The sequence below is a fragment of the Panthera leo genome, chromosome B3, assembly GCF_018350215.1.
Source record: "Panthera leo isolate Ple1 chromosome B3, P.leo_Ple1_pat1.1, whole genome shotgun sequence".
Taxonomy (NCBI): domain Eukaryota; kingdom Metazoa; phylum Chordata; class Mammalia; order Carnivora; family Felidae; genus Panthera; species Panthera leo.
The window spans coordinates 86,346,947-86,372,738 of NC_056684.1; the positions used below are offsets into that span (position 1 = coordinate 86,346,947).

Genomic DNA, 25,792 nt, shown 5'->3' on the forward strand with positions numbered 1-25,792 from the left:
GACCTTCTCCCTAAAGACTTTTTTCCTCACAATTCCTGTGAATGTGATCACTGTTTTAAGCAAAGCATTTTGCCTGTCATAAATAAAAACCTATACTGATGTATGCAAGAAAATGAAGTCAAATTTGTATAGTTTCAGTGCTAAAAAAAATAACTATGAAATCATAGTCTCTAAAACATTCTCACTTCCTTACATACTTTCAAATATATAAGCACTGATGGTTAATTTTTGGCCAGTGCAAAACATTATAAAATTACAATTTTAATCTTTAAAAAATTGCTCTATGTATACATCTTTTACCAACTAGAGTGCAAATTCTGTGAGAAGAGAATCTGGGTTTGCTTATTTGTTTGTTTGTTTGTTTGTTTAAATCTGTTAACAAACAATGTTACAAATGAGCAGCCTTCTTTAAACATATTTATATAGTTTTTCAATTTTAACAAAATTCCTAAAAAATGAAAAACTTAAGTTTCAAGAAAGTGTGCCATTTTAATTCTAAGTATTGCCAAATTGTTCTTTTAAAAAGTTAAATCAACAACTCATAATTTATAAGAATGCTGATTCCACAATTTTCACTACTATTTTGTATTATTAAGGTTTTTAATCTTCCAATCTGAAAGATGAAAAATTACATCTCATTTCAATGTGTACTTTGATGATGAATAAAGTTAAGCAGCTTTTTATATTTTTATTTACAATATATTTTTATTTGAACTGCCTGTTTTAGACTTTTCCCATTTTTGTATTGTATTATTTATTGATTTTTAAGACCTCTTAAGATAGTAAATAAATCAGCTTTTTATTAAATGTACTGTAAACATTTTTCCCCATTTCAGACTTTGCTTACATTATATTTTTCAAGAGAAAAGTTATGTTTTGGTTTGTTTTACTGACAGTGTCAGGTTTGTTAAATTGTGGTATCATCTGATAACTAAGGCAGCTTGCCTTCTCTTGAGTTGCTTATTTGAGGTTTTTTTATTATTATTACTTATTATCTGACTAGAAAAAGTACTAGAAATATTTATAAATTTTTTTTAATGTTTATTTCTGAGAGAGAGGGAGAGAGAGAGAGAGACAGTGTGTGAGTAGGGGAGGTGCAGAGAGAGAAGGAGACACAGAACTGAAGCTGGCTCCAGGCTCCGAGCTGTCAACCCAGAGCCTGACACCAGGCTCGAACTCACGGACCCGTGAGATCGTGACCTGAGCTGAAGTCAGCTGCCCAACCAACTCAGCCAGCCAGGCGCCCCTAGAAATATTTATAAACGTGATCTTTGTGTTCTTTTTTTTTTCTTCTAAACAAAAGGTTGTTTTTATTAATTGGCAGCCCAATGGGTTTTTATACCTTAATACTAATTCAGGTTGGTTTATCTTCACAAATAAGCTATTTAGTCATGTTCTTCAGCCATAAATCTCCCCTTCCAAAGTAAATATCCTGCATAGATAGAACAAACAGGATCAAAACACAATAGAAAGCTTGAATGCTTAGGTGCTGGATTGGCTTCATTTGTGTGTGGGAGATGAAAGGAAAGTACCTGAGAGAGCCTTTACTGTGTAAGGAAATCTGTCTCTTTCAATTCAAATCATTGTTTTAAATATTGTGAATACTTAAAGTTGTATAGCCTTGATGTATGATGTTAAAAAAACAACAGAATAAATAATTCTTCCATGTTTGTATAGCATATGTCCCCTTAATTTATTTTTCTGGGCAATTTCTTGCTATGAGAAATACAATGATAAAACTTGAATAATATACATACTGAATATAAATACTTTACAGCCACATAGAACTTTTAAGTTCTCTGTCAGTCTCATGGAATTCCTACATCTGGGGAGAGTTCAGCAAAAAATTAGTGAGAATGGGAAGAGAGAGAAAGAGGTTATATTTCTGTCTTTTAAATGCCCTCTTGTTCACTTTAGTAGTTATGTACATGTGTTCATCTTTACCAAGAGATGTATTAATTAACATTGTTTTGATAGGCCAAATATTTTAAAAACGCTTTTTAATCACGAATATGTTTTTCAAATTACTGAAACAATTTACATTAATTCCTGAAAAAATTTTAAATATCACTAAGCACTCTGGTTTCTCTTCAGATCATAAAAACATTTTGCCTTTTAAATATCACCAGGCAACTTGGCATTCTTACAAAATGTTTTCGTATATCACATACAATTTTATAATCTAATTCACTTAATATATGATGAATAACTTTATGTCATTATAATCTTTTACTATGTAGTTAAAATGGCTTTAAATCTATTGTATGATTGTATCATAATTTATTTAACCCATTACTGTTACTGTTGAGTTGCTTTAAAATACTGCTGCAGTGGACAGATTTGCAGCTAAATATTTGCACATATCTGCAATTACTGCGTGGGACACAGATTCCTGGAAGTGGAATTATGAGTTAAAAAATACTTAGAATTGCTAGAAAAGGTTTTAATTAATTAGAAAAACAATTAGACTATAGAAGTGCCATCTGAAGAACTGCAGATTTTAAATCTCTTCGGGTATGTGGAAAAAAGAGAAATATGGTGCTGAGTGTTTCATAGTGGATAGATAACGTTTCATCTTGTCCTCTAATTATAAAATACATTACCATAAATACTTTCTGTTGTAAGAATGACCTAACTTTGGGGCTCCTGGGTGGCTCAGTCGGTTAAGCGTCCGACTTCAGCTCAGGTCATGATCTCGCCGTCTGTGAGTTCGAGCCCCGCGTCGGGCTCTGTGCTGACAGCTCAGAGCCTGGAGCCTGCTTCAGATTCTGTGTCTCCCTCTCTCTCTGACCCTCCCCCATTCATGCTCTGTCTCGCTCTGTCTCAAAAATAAATAAAAACATTAAAAAAAAAATTTAAAAAAAAGAATGACCTAACTTGTAAAAGCTGTATATTAAAAGTATATACAGTGATAGCAGGAATTTAACTTGAATGTATTACTTATGGTACAAGAACCGAGCCAATTTTTTCAAACTTTCTAGCCTTTTTTAATAACGGCTTTTTTCATAGCTGTCAAAGACACTGGCACATAATAGAGCAGAATGATGTGAAGCCATAAAAGGCAGAGTGTGTGTCCCATCAAAGAGCTGCCTTACAGTAGTTCAGATTGAGAAAGTTTAGACAGGAGTTAATAGCTTGTTTTGAGGATAGTAAGTCATCTACTGTTCTCAGTAAGCATGTCAAAATAGTGGACCAGCACTTGTGACAGGTTAATATAAATGATTTAAGACTTTGGGTGTATGTATATAGCATTAGAAGCACACTGCCTATGAAAATTTTTTGGCAAAAAGGTAACAATTATGAGTAAGATGAACTCTTTTCAACTGTTGCTTTACAGCTGGCAATACCTTTTCACCTCTCCATTTATTTCATTGTAAGCACGAATAGAAAAATTCCATGGTCTGACTACATAGTACCTGGAATTAAAGATATATTCTCTCTTCTTGAAAAGATACAGGATTTTAGGTATAAATGGGGGGGGGGGGACAAATTTGGATTTTATTTTCATTTGTTACTTTTATTACAAGATACAGAGAAAGACTGTAAAAACTCACACACACACACACACACACACACACACACACACACACCAGTGTATCATGTACTTAGCACTCTTTTAAATTTGATGGAATAAATAAACAGTATGCCATAAGGCTCTTGCCCATAAGAAGTTTAGGGCATTGTTGTTTGCTTGTTTCCAAATACTGTTGCAGTGAACACACTTCTAGCTAAAAACTTTAGGCACAAATTCCTGGAAGCGGCATTGTGGGGTTCAAGAGTATATGACATCTTGTATCTGTATATAATGCTAGTAATATATTTAAAAATATATATATGTATATATTGCCTTGTTTTTTTAAATTATTTTATAGTATAGAATGGAACTAAATAACCTATTAATTGTTCAGGGCAGGTAGTACAGGGAGAGGGAAGGCCTCAAGGAAATTGAACTTGGCCTCTAGAATGGGTGGCGTATGAATAAGTAGAGAAGAAAGAGAGTGTAGAAGAGGAGAAACAGCACAAATGAAGCAAAGGTACACCTGTGAATGTATTATATAAGAGGAGATAGTTTAGAAGTCAGCCTGGCAGGAATGCCCCATCCTGTGGGATTATATCGGATAGGCGAGGTGAGTTGAATTACTATGCAAAGGCAGATTTCAGGGGTTAGGGAATAAGAAACTAACGTGGAGTTTTGAAAGCAGCAAAGGTCACTTGAAAGAAATAGCATTTTAGGAATATCAGGCTCACTTAGCACTGGGGAAGATTAATTGAAGCAGTATGGTTTTAGAAGTCAGAGTACCAGTTAAGGAGCAATGGTAATAATATAATAACAGACAACTGATGTGCTGGTATAGGCTGGTAGCAATGAGAATAGGAGAAAAAGATTCATTCATATCAGAAACACTATAGAGAAAAACTGTGATCTGGTGACTAAAGAGATGTGAAGGGTAAAGAAGTAGTCGGTATTTTAAGATTTTCTGCCTAAGAGATAGGAACAACACAGTGCCATCAATAGGATGTCTTTTAGTTCAATGCTAAGAACTAATTTCATTTTCTTTTTGTATAACCCTAACTTATAAACTTATGAGAAAAAATATTAAGTTGAGTTTGAGAACACTACTGTCAGATGGCAGATATAAAACTCATCAAAATTGGCTTCCAGAAACTGAAGAGCAAAAGAAGGGAAGGCTTCTAAGGATTCTTCTCAAGGAATAATAGAAATACCCATGAGAATGTCTTTGGAATGATAGCTATTTAGATTATATAACTCTATTTCCCAGGTAATTAAACTCTTTCTGTGGAGTTTAGTGCTAAAAGTCAGAATGTCCAAAGTTATTCTGAATGATAAAGATTATTCTGAAGAGCTGTATCTCAAGCCATTCAAAGAGAGGCCAAATGTCAAGGCTGTGGTTTGAGGCGTCATTCTTCAAAAGGCAATAGGTAACTCCTCTACTGGGCAAACAGCAGATTATTTCCTGAGGTGATATCATTGGTGATATCTGAATTATCTGAAGCAGGCTGGTGGGTGAATACTTAAAAGTCCAGATATAAGCAGCTGAGAGCAGCATATAGAAAGAATTTTTAGAATTATTTTATTTAAAAAGGCACATGATGAGGATAGCTATTAGCAAAGATTTACAGCAGTAATTCATTCCTATCATCTAGGTTATTTATTCAAAGAAATATTTCTACCAAATTTAGGTAACAAAATACATACCAGAAGATGTAAACACTACCATATTGTCCAAACCTAAACTAAACTGAGGAAAAATAACAAATTATAATTCATGTATCATGCCTTATAGAATATCTGAAAAACCTTTAGGATTTTATCAGAAGGCAGGTTTGAGGCTCTTTTCTTCACAGTCAGATGAGAATTGCTCTCCAATTAAGATAGAAGAATAGTTTTCATTGGCTTTACAAGTGGCTCTCGGGTACTTAGTTAATCATAATTATAAGTCCTTATTTATTATCTTTGCTGCCAAATGTATGGTAGTTTCTAGAATACAAAAATCTATGTATTGTTAACAGTGCAAATACTGTAAATCTAAAGGAAATCATATGAAAAATCTATCTTGGTGATTACTCACTGTAAATAAATTAGAACATAAGTATAATTCACATTTAAGACCTTTGTAACTCAGTCCCTGAAGCAGTTTGCTAATGTCCTGTCAGCTGTGTCCCTATGTCACTAACATACTACCAATGAATAATCTAGATACTGAGAATAAAGCCCATTAATCCCTAATACTAACACTTTAACACATATAAGAAAGATGTATGTGATTTAATTTCAAGTCTTTTATGGTGCTTGAAAAGTATTAACTGTGAAGTGAATGGATATTAAAGAATGGAAATTACATTTACAAGTGGCATATAAAAATCAGAAAGAAATGAAACTCAGTCAGAAATGCTCATCTTTCTATGCCTCCAGAATTCTTTATCTATAAAGAATATATGTATCTATAGATATAGATATATAAATACATAGATATCTCTCTCTATATATATATATTTGGAATAGACACTGTTTTTGAGATGAAAATACAAACTTCTTTTACATATGTAGTATTAATCTTTATAGCATCTTCCCTTTTATATGTTGTTTAATGGCAATTTTAATTAAATAATGTATGTTCTACGGGCGCCTGGGTAGTTCAGTAGCTCAGGTCATTATCTCGTGGTTCATGAGTTCATGAGTTCAAGTCCCACATCCAACTGATAGCTCAGAGCCTAGAACCTGCTTTGGATTCTATGTCTCCTCTCTCTGCCCCTCCCCGTTTGCACTCTATCTCGCTCTCAAAAATAAATAAACATTTAAAAATTTAAGAAAATAATAATAATGTATGTTCTATGACTATTATGTGTCAAACTTTTCAAAGAACTCTGCCTTTTCATGGCTATATTACTTTGCTAAATATTTATGTTTTAGAAAGATTAATTTCTTTTATTTATATAAAGAATTTAGGACTCCATATACAATATCTGAGTCTGATAACATATAGTTTTAAACTGCCAGAAATAAGCAGTGACTACCTAGCAGTTTCATAATATCATGAATGCGATTAAACTTCAAACTTCTATTTACTATATCCTTATCTTGAAACCAAGGATCAGTTCGCCATAGGAAAAAAAACTTTGACAATATAATTGAACAGTTTCAAAAACACTTAGAAAGCAATGACTTATTAGTCTTAATTTTCAACAAAAGACACTCTGAAAATACTGAAACTAATATGTTAAATAGGACAGTGATACAACCAACAAAGAATCCATTTTAGTCTAAAAGAAATAAAGGATTTCTATATGCTTTCAGATGTAATTTAAGCAAGTGTTCATATGGATTGTCCTAAAAGCTGGGAAGCAGGGGCAGAACACAAAAACCAGAATAAGAAAAGGAGGAGGAATCTTCCCACAAATCTGCATCCTTTTTGAATATACCAGTATCATACCCTGGTTCAGTTCTTAGAAATCAAGAGTTTTAAATGAAATAATTTAAATAGTTGACCCTGTTATCAGCTTGTCTTTCCCATATTTTGTCATGTGCCTGCTTATCAGTAATCCACATCCATGGCAACTTCATTCCTTTGTGTGCTTCATTTTTTTCTCCTTGCAAGTTATGAAATCAAAAAGAAGAGACAAATTTTCAGAATCAGTAATTCATTAATGTTATCACATTAACTAAATCCCTCCTGAAGCAAAAAGGATAACCTTAACTTAGTTCTCACTTAGGGTGAAGTTTCATTTAAGATCTTTCCCACCAAGCTCCCAAACTCCCTCCATTTAAAAGAGAGGAATCTTGGGGTCCATGGGTAACTCAGTTGAGCAACCAATTCTTGATACCAGCTTAGCCTAGGTCATGATCTCAAGGTCGAGGGATCGAGCCCTGTGTGGGCCTCTGCACTGAATGCGGAGCCTGCTTGGGATTCTCTTTCTCTTTGTCTCTCTGTCCCTACCTCACTGGCACTCTCATACTCTCTCTCTCTCTCTCTCTCTCTCTCTCTCTCTCTCTCTCTCTAAAAATAAATAAATAAACTAAAAAAAATAACAAAATGACAAGAATCTATTCAGATAACTGCTTATTATATAATCTTCTTCTGGAAGGGCCCTTGACTAAATAAACTGTTTACTTCAGGGGCGCCCAGGTGGCTCAGTCAGTTAAGTGTCCGACTTTAGCTCAGGTCATGTTCTCACTGCTCATGAGTTTGAGCCCTGCGCTGGGGTCTGTGCTGACAGCTCAGAGCCTGGAGCCTGCTTTGGATTCTGTGTCTCCCCCTCTCTCTGCCCCTCCCCCGCTCATGCTCTGTCTCTCAGAAATAAATAAATGTTAAAAAAAAATATTTAAATATATAAGTAAACAAACTACTACAGATCTTCACATGGAGTAACTTGCTTTCTTTATTTTTGAAACCTCCTTTTAAGGGTCATCATCAAAATTTAAATCTATTTTTTAGAATCGAGAATGTAAATGAAATTCCTTTACTCTTTATTCCCTGTGTGTGTGTGCATGTGTGTATAATATCTATTCAGAAACAACTAAATAATATCCTGTTGATGTTTGAGAGCCTGTTATGCTAGTTACCAAGTACCAGTTACTTTATGAACAAAATACACATTGTACTTGCTCTCATGGAGCTTCATGGGCCTTTTACTGGTGTTGAGTTTTCTTGGGAAACTTACATATGATTTGAATATCCTTTCATAGACAAAGTGAGAGTCCAATAAAATTGTCACTTGATCTTAATTCATCCTATGATCTCAATCACTTTCTGATGTTAAATTAGGGGCTTAAGCAAAATAACTCTATTATCTTCTATAAGTCCTTTTCTAGTGCTGCCATAGACTAATTGGAATCCACCAGACTATGTAGACATCTAATTTACTAACATTTACAAAAAACATTTACGAAGATTTACAAAATCTTAATCTCTGGGTAAAATGATACCAAAGTTATTATTTTAAAATCCAAAACTTGAAATAAAATTACCTTAGAGATACAGTAACAAAGGAAATACAGCTTTACTCTTTTTCCATGTTCTAATTGTAAAATGAGATGAAATAAATGTAAAGAATGCCAAGTTTTACATTAAATTTTGATTATTAAATGTTTAACTTTTATTTTTACTAGTCACGTAAATTGATACTAATGACATTATGATTGATTGACAAGCCTGATTTTTCAACGTTACATGGAAGGTGGCAAATGTTAGTCTACATTTAAAATAAAGGCAAGTTGGCTCCTGGGTGGCTCAGTCTGTTGAGCATCTGACTCTTGATCTTGGCTCGGGTCATGATCTCACAGTTCCTGGGTTCAAGCCCCGCATCAGGCTCTGTACTGGCAGTATGGAGCCTGCTTAGGATTCTCTCTCTATCTCTCTCTCTCTGTCTCTCTCTCTCTCCTCCCTCCCCCACACTCACACACACACACACACACACCTCTCGCTCACTCTCTCTCTCAAAATAAATACGCTTAAAAAAATAAAATAGAGTTAAGTTTTCAGTGCTTGTCTACACATTGAATAAGGAATGTGTGTATCTAATCTAAGCAGAGTTGAGTGTGCATGTACTAGGATTTTTTTAAGTTCTATTTAATCTCAGAGATAAATCCAAGTTTACTGCTTAATTTCTGAAGGAATGATAATTCTTTAAAGATAATGATATCTTCTAAGTGATAATGCTTCATATAATGACATCAGAGGAGCTAAATTAATCTATCCATATTATTTTACCCTTTATTATAGTTACTTGAAATATTTTTTTATACCGCAAAATGGTTTTGGGGAAATGATTGAATTGGATTTGACATGAAATTTATGCTAGAAATCAACAAGCTAATTAGTAAATGGTTAGTCATAATGCATTAAAACTAAATATTGTTGACTGTATGTACCCAATTTGTTGTTTTTCTTATTTTTCTTTTAATAGTGTAGATGCAGCCAAAAATATGAGTTGACAACAAATAGGGACAATTTTATATGCAGACAGAGATGATAGTCACATTCCTGGTTTCATTTAAGAGATAATGCAATCTGCAAGATATATCTATTTTCATACCTATCAATTGATACTTAAAATTTCAGTATCAGAAATAAACAGATTTAGGTTATGCTTTGTTTCATAATAGAATGCAGAAACTCTTAGTAGCCTTTTTATCAATCATATAACATTGTTCTCAGAAAACATTTTTTTTAAGCCAGTGTTAAGAATCAAAGGGAGGAGAATGCGAGAGGATTAGACTCTTAATGGGAAGCAAGAGAAGTACCATTGGATCAACTTCTGCGCAGCATCGGTTTTAACTTTTGGTTTTTGGTTGTGGTTTTCTCTCTCTCTAGATGTCTTTATTACTGGTGGAATTCTGTTTCAGCAGTTATCACTACCAAATTATTTTAGGCTCTTTGAGAAATAAAGACAAACTTGACCACTCTCACAGTGCTGCCCCATGATTGTCCCAAACAGAACAAAGGTTACTTGGACTACTTTGTAAGAGGTGTAGGGAAGGCATGACCCAAAATCATTATGAAAACCATAATAATTTTGTAAACTTAAAAAAAAATTTTTTTTAATATTTATTCATTTTTTGAGAGAGAGGGAGACAGCGTGAGCGGGGGAGGGACAGAGAGAGAGGAAGACAAAGAATCTAAAGCAGGCTCCAGGCTCCGAGCTGTCAGCACAGAGCCCAACGTGGGGCTCAAAGCCACGAACCATGAGATCATGACCTGAGCCAAAGTCGGACACCCCACCAACTGAGCTACCCAGGTGCCCTTGTAAACTTTTATTTCCTGAGTATCATCTTGTGTTAGGGATAGTAGAGGTTGTGAAAACTATTATACTTAATTTACATTACTGATTTGAAAGTTATTTTTAGGTCAAAACTAGGGCTGAGAATGCACCACTTTTGCTGAATGCAGCCTTTTCAACTGAATGTATCTAAACAAAACCTAGGCATGTGCTTTGCTTCAGCCTATGAAGACTGTAGGTTTACCAACATTTCAGTACTTGTGGGAATTCTTAAATCTCATGGCAATCATAAAGTATTGGAGAGACCTCAACACAGCAAACCAAGGAGGTAGTAAGAGGGTCTTTTTAAATGCACTCTTTGGTATCTACATAATCTCAAATATTTTACAAGGATTAACGGGAGACAAATGCTTGATACTAATTATTATATCCATGTAAATTTATCACTGACATGTTAACCAGGCTAAGATTTGTAACACAGTCCTTTGTCAAGACTTTTTAAAAGTTTCCCTAGACATTTGCTTTGGTAATATTTTTCTAAGAAATTAACAAATACCTTTTAAATCTGCTTTATTATAAAAATCTTAAAAGTGGTGCTCATCTAGAATTCCTGTTTATTATCTACTTATAATGAAATATTTGTGAAGTTCTTTTCAAAATATTTTTTATGGATTTATATAGTAAACAATTGTCCTATATCTTCTTTCCTTCAGTAAATTGGCCTGGTGATTGACTTTCTGTATTCTTGCCAGTATCAATTTTTTCCTCATTATCTCTAGTATAATTACATTGGAAATCTTATTTTTGCTATTAATATTACAATGTCCTGTTCCAGATAAGTAAATTATGCCCATTTCCAGATTAGCCACAATTTATTATTAACACTGAGTTTGCTAACAAGAATATAAAAATGTATTAGGCTTTAAATTTTATTAAAAAAACAAGATACATTTGTAAGTCCATATCCATTTAAAAAATGATATCTTTTTCGGTAAGGCAAAATGCATAATACCATCATAGTATTGTTAAGTTGGTAATATTTTGGAATTTATTATTTGCTTTTAATAAAGAATGACTCGTGGACTTTCCAGTGAAGCGTTTCAGTAAATATATCTTGAATGTTGAAACACAGGTAGACCAACCCTTAAAATTAAATTTAAAAATAGAGTAAATGCTATGTGCTGTGAACCATACCAGGCATGATATCAACTTAAGCAAGCAATGGTCTACAAATTCATCATATTTACCAAATACCATCACAGCCCAGAAACTCTTGTTTCCATGCCACAGACGATCAGATTAGACCTATCTGGATATTTGTAAAAGCCCAAATTAAGCTCTTTAGGTACTCTAATTGAAATAGTTGAGTGCTTTTAGATGGCACCCTACAGCCAGTCCAGTTATGTTAGTTGCAGACCTACTCACTGATGTAGCCACTAAGGACTGATTATCTCTGGCAGCCAGGCTGTTCCCAGTTACCCATACTTGGTCTTGCAAGTCTAGCTGCAACTCAGAAATTAACCTCTATAACTGGTAGGTAAGGAGGAAGAACTCTAATATATCTTGATTTTAACAGTCATTTGGCAGACTATCTCAAAATACCTTTGTGGACAAGATCAAGAAGGGATTGCACAGTTCTGGTAATTCATAGCTAATTGAATAGGAATGTCTGTAAGAGTTTTTCTCAGTACTTTTTTTGTTCAACATATTTCGATTACCTAAGTTAAAAACATACAAGGTGAGTTTATCGTAACTACAAGAAGTGATAAACTCTAGATGCCAAAAGATACTAATTTGCTGGAAAAATGGGCCAAATTTACCAAACTGAAATCTAGCTTAGATAAAGGTAAAATCTTGCTTTTAATATCAATATTATGGAATAAAAATGGCCATGATTTTTTTTTTTGCAACTGTGCCTGTCAAAATGTGGAATTTATTTCCCTGCCCTTCGAATCTGGGCTGTCCTGTGACTCCCTTTAACCAAGTGATGTTGTACAACTTTTAAGCAAGGCCTCAAGAGACCTTCCTGAGTTCAGTATTACCCTCTTGCTGATGTGTTCACCAGGTAAATAAGTCTGGGCTCATCTGGTTGAGAATGAGATACCACAGAAAGAAAGAGTCCCAGCAGAAGTCAGCATACCTGTCAGGCACATGACCACCCCGCCCCAACTGACTGCAGCTGAATGAGTGAACACGGGCAAGGCTAGCAGAACCGCCTGACTGCCCCAAGCCCGAATGGACGTGAGTAAATAGCTGCCTTTTTAAGCCACTACGTTTCGGGTGGTTTATTGTGCAGCAATAAATGGAAAAGAAATATTAATCATATATGAAATAGAACAGACTTGGCTTGGCCTGATAGTCAAAGCAGGCTAGCGTTTTAAGGTTGTCAGTAGTGAAACATGGCAGCATTGAAAGAGAAGTAAAAGTCTAAATCAATGAAGGTATCAGGCCCATGTTTCTTTATAATGATTAAACTGGACTATTATATAGGGGCCAATATTTTTAAAGACACTAGACATACCAGAGAATATCCGCAAAGAGTACCAATAATGGTGAGCAGTCTACTAACTTGAATGTACCAGCCATTTGAAGACTGGAAGTGTAAACAATAAAAACCAGTAAAGACTGCTTTCTTAACATTTTGATAACACCTCATATGAGAAATCAAGTAAGGTAATGATTTAAAAGGTATGTCTACAGGGATGAGTGGGAGATCCAAGGAAGTATGTTGAAATAAGGAATAGGGGCGCCTGGATAGTTCACTTGGCCGAGGATCTGACTCTTGATTTCAGCTCAAATCATGGTCTCACTGTTGTGGGTTGGAGCCCTATGTGGGGCTCTGTGCTGGGCGTGGAGGCTGCTTAGTGTTCTCTTTCTCCCTCTCTCTCTCTGCCCCTCCCCTGCTCGCACTCTCTCAAAAAAAAAAATAATAATAATAATACAAGGAATAATTTTTGGCCATGTAATTATTATTTGGTTCCCCATTCTTTTCACTTTCTACCAATTCTTGTTTCCACCTTCTTCACCATGACTTTTCAACCCACTCTCCCATCTACTCCTACACTCACTTTTTCACTTACAAACTCTTTCTTCATTTTGTTTCAAATGTAAATAGTCTTTCTTCTTTTCTCAGCTTCATTCTTTCCTCATGTGGTATTTACTTATTTCTTATGTGTTCTTTTTGTGAGCATATATGTGTGTTCATATTTATATGGCCGTGTCTCTATTCACAAGTATATGTGGATATGCCCATTTTTATAGGCATCTGTGTACCTTTTCAGTTACATTTTGTGGCTAAAATGGAGCAAGAACTTCTTACCACATTGATTACAATTTATGCATGGGAGAATGGGTGCACTCTATCCATTGGCTAATCCATTGGCTATTCACTTTCATACAGCTCTGTGCTTCCTCCTTCCCCATCTTTCTCTCCTTCTCTTTATTCCCCTGATCTCAGCTCTTTTCAGTCTGCTTTGTGGCACCTTCTTTCCATTGTTACTACCTTGCATCTATCCACAACTTCTACGCTGAATGTTTCACACACACATTCTACCTGAAACAAACTTACCAAGGACACTTGTTTCCTAGCAGCCCAGTCTCTTCCCCATACCCATATACTAGGACAGCAGCCTTTTTCCTGTACCCATATACCAGGAAGGAGAGTTCTTCTCGTTCCGCTTTGCTTCTTTCATACCTTCTACATCAATGTAAAAACACTCGCTCCTTTGAGATTTACAACATCCAGCTTTCTCACTCTCTGTCTCATCTTTTCAGTGATATCTACTGATCTCCTGATCAGTGCCGTTTCCTTTAAATGTATTTCAGGCATCTGATTCAATGTCTTCCTTTCTATCTACCCCAACTCCTGCATTCATACTAAGAAACTTCAGTGTCAATGTCAGTAATGTGTCTGTTCCTTTGTCCCTTGAATGCTAATGACTTTTACCTCTTATCCACTTCAACTACAATAGATGTTGGCAGAACTTCTCTAAATATGAAATCCTAAGATCACACTTGCCTCTCCAACAATAACCACAGCCTTACTCCCAACTACTCTTGCTTTTTAGCTTCACCACAAATTAAGACATCCAGTCTCTTGCTCCTTTCATTCTTTTTCTGAACTGACAGCCCTTTTAGACTTGCTTTCTTCCCTACCCAATCTGAATTCTAGGTTTAATCACTTTTTCTCAAGGACACAGCCTTCTTGTACCTTTGTCTTATACTATAAGTCATAAACTCTCAATTACTTTTATTATTTTCCCTCCCCATATCTATCCCCAAAGGATAGACCTGATGTGAAAACTAGAAGTCATACTACTGTGATGATCAGTATCTCTACAAATTTGCAGTCTCTAGCTATAGCTGGATCATCAGTCTCACCTAATATTTCTTTTGCATATTCCAAGGCACCTCCCTTCCTTGTCACATTAAACATTCAGCATTTTCCTCTAGCCTTTTTCTGTACCCTATGTTTTCATCAGAGAACTTTGTCTCCTATAGCGGACATAAGTTCTGTCAATTAACATCCTCCATGCCTAAATTATCCACAGCTGTATTCTTCCTACCTCTTTCCCCTTAATCTCCAAGGAAAAATTGTATATATTTTTTAAGATAATGCTGTAAATCATGCTTATGATCCCGTCATCTAGACCCTACTTAAAAAGGTATCATCTTCCTGCCTTATACCTTTGTGTCTTCCTCTAGTCTTCTCTCCCGTAGTTCACAAATATATTCACATGCCATCAGTTTCTTAAAAAACTTCTTCAGCCATACATTCCCCTATAACTATAATCCTCTTTACTTTCTAGCCAAGCTCTTATAAAACAGCCTGTACTTAGCCTTCAATTTTCACATTCCTCTCAGGCTTCCTCCTACTTCCATCATGCCATTAAAACTGCACTGAGAAGATGGTCATTTCCCAATTGCCAAATCACATGGGCACTTCTCACTTTGATATTGTTTAAGTACTTAAACTGTTGATAGCTGCCTTCTTGAACTGCTCTTCTCTGAATTCTGTGACAGCACCTAGTCTTGATCCATCTTTTACATCCCTATATCCTCAAATTCTTTTGCCAGTCTCTTTACTTTATTTGTTTTCTTTGGATTTCTATCCTATTCCCACATCTCTTCTTCTTCTTAATTTCTCTTTCTAAGCATTTCCATCTACTCCTGTGGCTTTAGTTACAACCTAGAGCAACCTAGTCATGACCCAACTCTTCAGACTCACTTTCTACCATTCTCCACCTCTAACTTTGTGATCCTGAGAAAATAAATGCTATCAATAGCACTTGACACATATCATGCTTTTCATGCCTCTGTGCCTTCACAGATATTATTTCCTTTGTCTGAAATGCCCATCCTGCCCCTCTCCATCCCCTCCCTTCTTAAGATGACTATTTCCTTCTTATCCTTCAATACTTAACTCAGGCAAAATCCCAGGAAGACTTTATATGCCTTTCCTCTCCTCCTCTACCCAAACTAGGTTCTGCTTAATATCTGCATATCCTTTTATTACAGCATTTATCAGTAACTTGTTGTTGAAGTTATCCATATAAAGATCTATTTCCCCACCCTACTGTTCCTTATAAGCTGGGACCATGTCCTGCTTTTTGAATAATCAATGCCTAGAACAGCACCTGGTACATAGGAATTACCAAACAAATGCTTATTGATGAACTGAAATCTATATCATAAACCTAGAATTCTCTCTTTAAGACAAACTCTTATATCCAAGTATCTACTTAACATCCCACTTATATGTCCCACCAACACCTCAAATTCATGTGTACCAAGCTGAACTCATCTTCACACACACATGCTCCCCAATAAATTCTTCTGTTCTTCCTCTGCACTGTCTTGGTTAGTATATCACTATCCATCTAGTCACCAAAATCAGACACCCAGTAGTCATCCTTCTTGCCCACCCCATCTCTCCCCATCCTGCCCTCAGAAGTCACTAAGTCCTTGGGATCCTATACCTAGATATCTTTCAAACTTGTCCCCTTCTTTCCGTCTGCACTGCTGTAGTTTTAGTTCAAGTCTTTAAGTCTCATTAGGATATTGTTTTTTTATTATAGTAAATCTTCATAACAAAGTTTACCATCTTAACCATTTTACAGTGTACAGTTATATGGCCTTAAACACATTCATGTTATTGTGCTCACAAAGATTATTTTAATCAGGAGCTATCTGGACTTCCTACCTATAGGCTAACCTGTCTCCATCCCATTCCTACATCTTTGCCACTATAATCTTTCCATAATGCAAATGGTGTTACTCGATGTGTTAAAACCCACTCACTGCTTCCCACTGTCACCATTAGTGGTTTCTTCACAAAGTTTTCACAGGTCCAAGCTGAAATGAGAAAACTAAATAAATAAAATGTACCAAGTTTTCCTAAATTTTTTCAACTTAATGAATGACATTAATCAACATAAATACTGAAACATGCATGGAGGCAAAGTCAATTTTGCTTTAGATATGCTAAGTGTCATATGCCTGTAGAAAAAGCAAAAGGAGATGTCTTAAAGGCAGTTGGGTAGGTGAGTCTGAAACTCAGAAGGGAGTGAGAGTAATTCAAGCCCACGAAAACTCAGAAATATGCCTTAAAAGTTGGTAGTACTTTTGGGAGCAGTATAGTATACCAGAGAGATCAGGGGGGTGGTAATTAGACTTACCATCACATCCTAGCTCCAAACTCACTAGCAATAGGGCTGTGATCAAATTACCCTCTATATGTTTTGGTTTTGTCAACCAATGATAATGTCTACTCTATGGTTATCATGAAAATTAAATACGTGCATAATTTGCTTCTCATAATTCATAGCACATAATCAGTGTTTATTAAGAATTATTTACTGTTTAACATATCTCATAATATTCATTAAGAGTGAAAAATAGAGGCGTCTGGGTGGCTCAGTCGGTTGAGCATATGGTTTTGGCTCAGGTCATGATCTCACGGTTTGTGATTTCCAGCCCCACGTCAGGCTCTGTGCTGACAGCTCAGAGCCTGGAGCCTATTTTGGATTCTGTGTCTCCCTCTCTCTCTGCTCCTCCCCCGCTCGTGCTCTGTCTCTCTCTCTCTCTCTCAAAAATAAATAAACTTTTTTAAAAAGTGAAAAATAAAAGTAAACTGATTAGGAAAATTGGTAAATAACTATGTTGGAAAATTATGTATTCCATTGTAGTATATACATGTTATCTAAATACATAGAAAATATAAAAATCATGTTAATTGAAAAAATAAGATTTCTGTCTAAAATATATCTGTAAGTATATTTTTCAAATTTACTATAGTAAACAGTAGTTTGTAACTATTATTTCCTAATTACGTGCAATGTCATCGATTTACTTTGTTAATGTGTTACTAAAATCGCAGGTGAAATATACCCACAAATACTTTCCCAATTTAACTTAACTAAGAACTTAAGGAAAATTTTTCATGAAGCTAAATAATCCATTAAATCTGAAATCTGTCGCTCTCTAGTAACCAAGCCCTAGTGGAAGTAACTTTGAACTAAGAACAAGGAAACCAGGCCCAGATTTGTTACTGTTTTACTACAGTCCTTGTATAAGGGTTTACTTGTCTGTGCTTCAGTTTCTTCATATTTGAAGAACTCCTAATGGAGTTCTCCTAATGGAGAACTCCTAATCCTAGCTCTAACCCTTTTCCTATTTCATGAAGCCCTTGGGAAACTACTGTTGAGTAACATCTGAAGCAGTTGGAACCTAATTTAATAAGCTACATACTTTTTGAAAGGATATTGTTGATTTGGACAGTAAAGAATAGCCTGCAGGCGAATCCACAAGGTGCTTCGACAGACGTATGCAGCTACCTTCCTGTTGGCACGGTCCACGTCTGGCAGGTGAATTCCATTCCTTACAAGAAGGAATAGGTGCTTCATTGTGTTTCAGAAGTCAGTACGCTTTTACAGAACGAAGTCATTGACATTTTTCTCATTTCTGAGATCAAATTTTCATAAATCATTCAACCTGGATAAACTGAGAATGTGGTTGATCTAGTAATTGTTGAAACATAGTAAAGGGCAGTGCAAGATGTGATATTTAAGTATTTCCTCCTAACCTCTTACCTTAGCAAGGCATAAGAGTTCTAAATGGAAATATGTCCTAATCTATAAAAAGGAAACTAAAGTAAGATGAGCCTATTAGCAAAGGAAAAGTCAAAAGAGGCACAACACAAATTCATCTCAGTAATTTGGAATGCCATTGATTCTGAATTCATAGTAATAATGATAACTATACAGAGTACAACTTTTCCATTATGAGGAATTTTTTTAATGGTAGTGTAAATCAGATTGTAGGGGAAGGATATAACTAACCAACATGAAAGTAATATTATCTGCCTTTTTTACAATATATGCCAAAAAATGCTATTAATGGCCTGTCAATGTTTCCACTGGAGTCATTTTTTAAGTTAATTGAGGTTACTATCATACTTTAACAATACATTTAAAATTTCATCCTGACATTTTTCTTGCCCCTTCTCCAAAATTAGGTTAGTGAAACTTTGTCTTAAAGAATTTATGTAATCCTATATAAATCATCATATTCTTGTTTTCTGTTAACAGAACTCCATATATGCACAATCATCCAATAAACTTGAGCTAACTTTCAGTGTTGCATGTAAACCAGAGTATGTGACACTAAGAATACCCTCATTCCTTTAGGGTCTAGCTCTGTGCTATGTTTATTTGCAAAGGACCCTCATGCATGGATCCATATAAATGAGGCAAGCTGGAGCAGACTAGACTATGTCGCTCACCAGTCTTTGAGGAAGAAGATTGTGTATATATGAAAACTGGAAGATTTCTGTGTGTGTAACATCAAACATGATTTTTTGTTGAGGTTTTATGCTTTCAGTAAAAAAACGTAACAGGAGAAAAATTAATGGTCTGATTCCATCATCTCTTCTCAAGCAAAATCTCACTGATCCACATGAATGTGATCTCCCTCCCGTAGAGTAGCCTAAGAACACTACAGAATAGACTTTTGAACTTTTGACTTTATTTTCAAACGTATTTTTAACTATTTTTAAACTTATTTTTAAAAACCATTTTTAAACTTTTGACTTTAAGTGGTGAGTTTTTAATCAACTAAAAAAAATCACATATCCTTGATTAGAAACTATAGAGTCGTTGCTAGCCTATTTACATTACTCAGAATAGAAACTTCTTTTTAAATGTAGTACCAAAAGTCTGGTTTTATTAGCATCAAACCATTTGTGTATACTTAAATTATTTTCATGCCACTAAAGCATGAGTTTTTTCCAGCTAGCTACCTAATTCCTAATTATTTTCATCAGCTGACTCTTTGAAAAAGGAAGAAATTTAATGCATATGAATTGTACAACATAATAATGTGTTACTTATTTACCTAAGTAACAGGTGTGAGGTTGATAGTATTTCTGAATTAAAATATGTACTTCTTAGGTAAAAATCAGTTTGGAACTGCTCTGCATTTAATGTGCCATCTTCACATTGCATAATAAATGATTCATTCACAGCCTTCATGCAAGCAGGTAAATGTAGTGAAATGAGTATGTTATATTTTTTCATGTAGCGTCTAAAACTGACATAATCTGAAGATGTGGGTTAAAGTTTGTGTTGTTACTGTTTTTTTTTAACCTCAGATACGTGGCACTCTGCACCAGTGTCTCTTGCTGACAGTAATGCTTTGTCTCTTAACACGACTACCAAGACTGCTTGGTCACAGGCAAATACTGTTCTTTTTCAGCCAAAACATTCCTGACAATAATTGTACTTTTTGTATCCTTTTTTTCCCCCTCCCCCACCTGCCCCCAACCTAGGCTGGAAAGGCTGGTGGACGTCCTGAGGAAGAAGGTTGGAACAGGGACCATGAGGACAGTGATCTGACTGAAAAAAAACGACAGTCTGGGGAAGCAATCACATCTGGTGACCAGGCTGCTTCATTCAACACTGTGTAAACACTAAAGCCTTAACTTAGCAAACAGTTGTTAGAAGTGGGACACTCCAACCACATTCCAAGCTGAGATAAAATCAGATCACAAATGTTTAACCACTTTGCTGCTGACTTATTTATCCAAATGTATTAACTACAGACTTTTACCAATGAGTAGCTATAAAGTTGTAGCTTATTTTGTAACTATTTTATATCACTCTATTTGATATAAATCTTTTTACTGAGAGGCCATTATAGGTCATATCTTCACATACGGCCCTTTCTGAATCAAAATGCAGCAAAGTAAATATTGTCTAAACCTTAATCCATTGTGTTAGGTCAGAACTTCAAATACGTGCATTTTTCAATATAGAGTTTATTTCTTAACTGATGAGAGCAGCCCAGACATGAGAATGTATAGTCTTCCTCCAATGCATACACATGAGCTTTGTTAATATTAAAGAATATTAAATATAAATACCAAGAATTAAATGTATAATTTGTTCCAATAGTTTGGTACATTAAAATTACATTAATCAAGGAATGATTTTTGTTTCACTACAAATAATACAAACTGTTTTCAATAAAAAAGAGGATATTGTTCATGTGTACTTATGGATTCATATTGTCGATGTTTTTAATGTTGTGTCTGAATAATGATCTAAACTCTATTTAAACTGTAGAAATTGCCAAGTCTGTCTAATAGGCTGGGACACCTCTGGCTTGAAAATTAGCATGTGCCAGCATGACTCTCAAAGGCAAGAGGCCATCAAAAACGTTAAGTATTCTTTTTGATTATCTTTATTTAGATTATCATTTGAATTTTTGTTGTGAAGGAGGGGAATCCAAGATACGATATACAGTAAAATTGTAATGTAAAAATATAAGGATGTGGAAAAAAGAAAACTGGCAGTTTGGCTTGATTACCTGCTTTTCCTTTTATTTAAAAAATTGAAATAGTAAAGCATAACAATCACTTCTAGTCATATGAAATTATGAATAAAACCAAGATTTATGTATTTGGCTACAGAAAAAAATACCTTCTTTTTTTTTTAGATTGAATAGATGAGAGGCCAATAGAAGATGACTGTGGCCGCAACAGGATGAAATAGGCAAGTAGAGATTGAATTCGTGAGAATTTTGTGGGAAAGTGAAAATTTTTCCAAGTCCATACAATATTTTAATTTAGCTTTAAGACCGAGGTAGATTCTCTACCATTGCTTATTTTCAGGACAAGAACAGAATAGTTTATTGCACCATGCTTTGGATACACTAGTGGAGATTATTCATGTGATTTTTTTTTTTTTTTTTACTCTTGCAGGAAAACATAAGGAGCTTTATCATAGGGCCACAAAAGAATCATAATGTTAACAAACTCGATTTCCTTCTCATGGAATTTTTTAAACTCCCTGGCCATTAGAACCATTCCATTAAGTTCAAATTTAGAATTTACTCATGTCACCTGCTTTTAATTATTTTTTTAAACTATTAGAATTAGAAAATAAGGAGCAACAAGGGCTAGTAAATAAGCTAACTGGATTTCTTCTACAGTCCCAAAGAGATTATAGCCTTTCATAGGCCAGTGACTATATAAATAGAGAAATTTGAAATAATGTGGTCGTGCATGGAGTCTCCCCTCTGGGCTGTCATGGAACATGTGGGAGCCCCTATGTGAAGGAATAGTGCCTTGCAAATCATGCAGGTAAGTAAAGAGGAACAGTTCTTGTCACAAAATAGTCCATTCCTGAAACCTCTTCAAGTAAACCACAAGTAAACCTGAATTTTCAGGTTAGTCCTAAAGTACAGACAAATCTTCCCTGAGTTATTTTGCTTGGGGTTTTATAAAACACACAGTAAGCATGAAGACATTTTACAGCTTCCAAACATCTCTTTGTGTACTGAAATGATTAGATTAGAGCAACCAATTCCTGTAATCAATATCCAGAACTTTGAAAGAATCTGATAGTATAAAGTTAAATTTATAAAACAATTCTAACATTTACTATTATCAGTGTAGGTAACCTCCGCCAAAATACCACATCCCCTTGAAAATGAGTTGTCTACAAAATTACAAATGCTAAGTATTTCAGCCAAATATTATCATTAATTGATTTCTTATACTTAAAAAAGTCCACCAACAATGTTTCAAACCGTCTTCACTTTTGTTCATACGAAGGAGTTACCTAGCTTCTGAGATCGGTTCTCTAAATACTCAGTAATATGATGATGATGGTTTTAGTGCTGTTGTTATTATTATTACATTGTACAATTGAAGAAGTAGAGTCAGAATCCTAGGAATTTGCCAGGGACTGGCGAGGACTTACCGCTGAGGTCTTAGGACTAAACTCCATGTAGCAGTAGTTCTCTAAACCTTTCTGTAAGGAAAAAAAAAAAAAAAACTGAAGATTTTAACTCTTGCAATTTTTATTATTATGCCATTTCTTTTCTACCAATACATATGAATTCACCAACAATTGAGATTGTATGCATTTCTTTTAGTGAAGTACAATAATGTGAACATGTTTAAATAGCATCACATTTTTACTATCTCTCTACAGTGTTACAGTAGCAGCATGCTTTGCCTTAGGCTACACTCATTGGGAATACTGTGACAATTCATTGTTAATAATAAATAACCTTGAGTTGCTTTGTGCCTGATGCCAAAACCTGACAGTGTAGTTTTATTGAATGGTGGTCTGAACTTCAAGGCTTACTTTATCTCCTACAGCAACTATTAGAAGTGGAACTGGTTATAAGCAAGTTATAAGCAAGGTTATTGGTTATAAGCAAGGGATAAGCAGTTATAGCAAAGTTATTAGTTAATTATTAATATATGAGAAACTTTAATTCTACTTTTATAAATAAGCCATTATGTTAAAATAATTTAAAATACTCAAAATATGATATCTAATAAAACATTTTCCCTTTTCAATGAGAAAGCTGATCCTCTGTATCTATCCTTATTTCAAATAAACTGAAGAATCTTGTCAGTCATTTACTGACAGAATTTATTTCAAAAAATGTTAGAATATTCAAAACTTATAGTTTGAATATTAGATATAGTTGCATAGAAAAGCATTTTTATATGTAGCATTTTTAAAGATTATGGTTATTTTTGAAGTTTCTCTTTTCAAATACTCATGATTAATGAGTCATTACAATGATAAAACATTTTACACATGACTTACACATTTTATCTCCTCACATAAGTAAGGTTTGTGTGGAACCCGGATTTTTCCCAAACATCATTTTGTTATTGATAACTGTTATTTACAACTAACCTATCTATTAACCTATTCATGTCTATATACATGTGTATATCTGGATACTTAGAGCAGACAACACACAAATACATTTGCCTTTTTAAAAATGTGATTTATAAGTCCACTGTTAGGCTCCAGTGACTTCAGCATTTTGTTCATGTTTTATTAGAAATGCACGTGGTTTCTGAGGCTTTTAAACAAATACATGGAATGGTTGAAAGATTTATATTGCTCATGCTTAGCTAAATATGTCATCTCTAGAAAAGATGTGGTTTGTTTTGGCACTGTTTTAAAAACTCAAATATTTTAAACATTTGTTAAGTTGGAGCTTGCACATTTGAACCAGTAGCATACGTTCCAGAATAGTTTCTCAAGTTACCAAACTTTCTGTAATCCGTTTACTAGAATAACCTCTATTGAAAGGTTTTTCTGTTCTTTTTTTAAGTACTTTAATTTATAGAGGTTAGAGTTATTATTTTAATGTAGGATTTCATAGATAGAATTGGACAGTGATGAATGTGTATTTTTGAGAATCATCAAAATACTCTATACTGTTGATATTTCTTTGCAAAAACTTTAATATACTTATTTTTAATTTTATTGTCATCTAAAAAGTTTTGGAATACACTGGTACTTTTGAAGTCACCAGTTTCTTGACTATCTGGTTATTAACAAAGGTGAATTTTTTAAAAAGTTTTATTTATTTTTGAGAAAGAGACAGAGCGTGAGTGGGGTGGGGGCAGAGAGAGAAGGGGATACCAAATCCGAAGCAGGCTCCAGGCTCTGAGCTGTCAGCACAAAGCCCGATGCAGGGCTCAAACTCACGAACTACAAGAGCATGACCTAGCCAAAGTCAGACTTTCAACCAACTGAGCTACCCAGGCGCCCAATAAAGGTGCATTTTAATGCACAAACTCAAATATCTAAAATATATATTTACTTTTTATTCACATAAAATCCCCTACTGCAAATCCTACACATTTCAATGCAATTCTGAGACATTGATCTTAATCAAATTTATAATGATACAATCCTGAAGACACTGCACTGGATATGCCTATAAAATATACTACAGTAAGAAAACAGATTAAGTTCACCATCAAACTGTGTTTGACAAGTTTAATGAAGATAAAAGTTGAGGGGCACCTGGCTGGCTCAGTGGGTGGAGCATGTGACTGTTGATCTGGTCATGAGCTCGAGCCCCACGTTGGGCATAGAGATTACTTAATTAAGAAAACGACAAGAGTTGGTATGAACAAATTTTTTTAGATACCTTAGGAACCTTTAATAACTATTTAGATACAAAATAAAATCATAGCAATAAATATTAAAGAGAAACATTACTTTTGGTAAATACAGTTAGAAAGAACCTAGAAAAGGAGATCACGTCTCTTCATGAAAAAACAGTAGACTGATTCAAGTCCACTGCAAAGCACCTCTACTAACTTTGGAATTCGTATGTGGAATTTTGCTGTAACCAATAGCTGAAATCTAAAAATACTGCTTCTGTTCTGTTCATTCAATCAAGGTAAGGTAATGTAAATACGCTACCAAATACTCTATCACCTGCAGTGAACTTAGAATTTAAAGCTTAAAGTATATGGCTAGAAGAGAACCAGGGTGTGGTGGCCAATAAAAATTTTGGGGGCAGTGGCGCTTGGGTAGCTCAGTTGGTTAAGCGACCAACTTTGGCTCCGGTCATGATCTCGCGGTTTGTTGAGTTTGAGCCCCGCATCAGGCTCCGTGCTGATAGCTCAGAGTGTGAGCCTGTCTTCGAATTCTGTGCCTCCCTCTCTCTGTCCCTCACCTGCGCTCGCTCTCTCTCTCTCTCTCTCTCCCTCAAAAATAAATAAAACATAAAAAAATGTAAGGAATCTTTGGGACAAAGATTCTATAAACTTGTCATGTCTAAAGTGTCACATCACTGTTGATAAAAATTGTTGAGTTACTGTGTCTGGTCTTTGTGATATTGTTACCATACGTTGTACTTCTATATATGCACACAATAATAACATTGTTATTATTTTTTGCTTTAAATAACAGTTTTTAAGGAGATTTTTAAAAGTAAGAACACCACTATTTTATATTTACCCACGTATTTACCATTTCCAGTGCTCTTCTTTGTGTAGATCCAGGTTTCCACCCATCACCATATTCCTTCTTCCTGAAGCATTTATCATTTATAGTAAAGCAGGGCAGTGAGTGACGAATTCTTCCAACTTTTGTATGCCTGAAAATGTCTGGATTCTTTTCTTTTCTTTGCCTTTATTTTGTGGAAAAAGGCTTTTTTGCTGGATATAGTATTTTCGGATAATTTTTTTTTTCAGTATTTTCAAGATGTTGCTTTATTG

At 34.8% G+C, this 25,792-nt stretch overlaps 1 protein-coding gene and 1 long non-coding RNA gene across 9 annotated transcripts in view; one reads left to right on the forward strand and one right to left on the reverse strand.

Moving 5' to 3' along the window:
• Positions 1–21,300, forward strand: part of MIPOL1 (mirror-image polydactyly 1) — a 320,926-nt gene extending 299,626 nt beyond the window's left edge. For 4 of the 7 annotated variants that reach the window (XM_042943011.1, XM_042943008.1, XM_042943009.1 and 1 more), the window contains exon 13: positions 20,066–20,789. In XM_042943011.1, the coding sequence (XP_042798945.1) occupies positions 20,066–20,132 (67 nt within the window). In that variant the 3' untranslated portion in view covers positions 20,133–20,789. Of the gene's footprint in view, positions 1–12,304; positions 12,481–20,065; positions 20,790–20,861; positions 21,086–21,234 lie in introns of those variants that run through there. The other 3 variants (XR_006203777.1, XR_006203778.1, XM_042943012.1) reach the window with 3 other exon arrangements.
• Positions 16,367–25,633, reverse strand: LOC122222479. Of its 2 annotated transcripts, XR_006203780.1 has the most exons (4): positions 25,545–25,633; positions 22,503–22,553; positions 17,989–18,117; positions 16,367–16,593 (listed from the first exon to the last, which is right to left on the reverse strand). It is a non-coding gene; the product is annotated as an uncharacterized LOC122222479 (long non-coding RNA). The 2 variants fall into 2 exon arrangements; XR_006203781.1 differs by lacking the exon at positions 22,503–22,553 and having other exon boundaries at positions 25,545–25,621.
• Between the last annotated feature and the right edge of the window lie 159 nt (positions 25,634–25,792).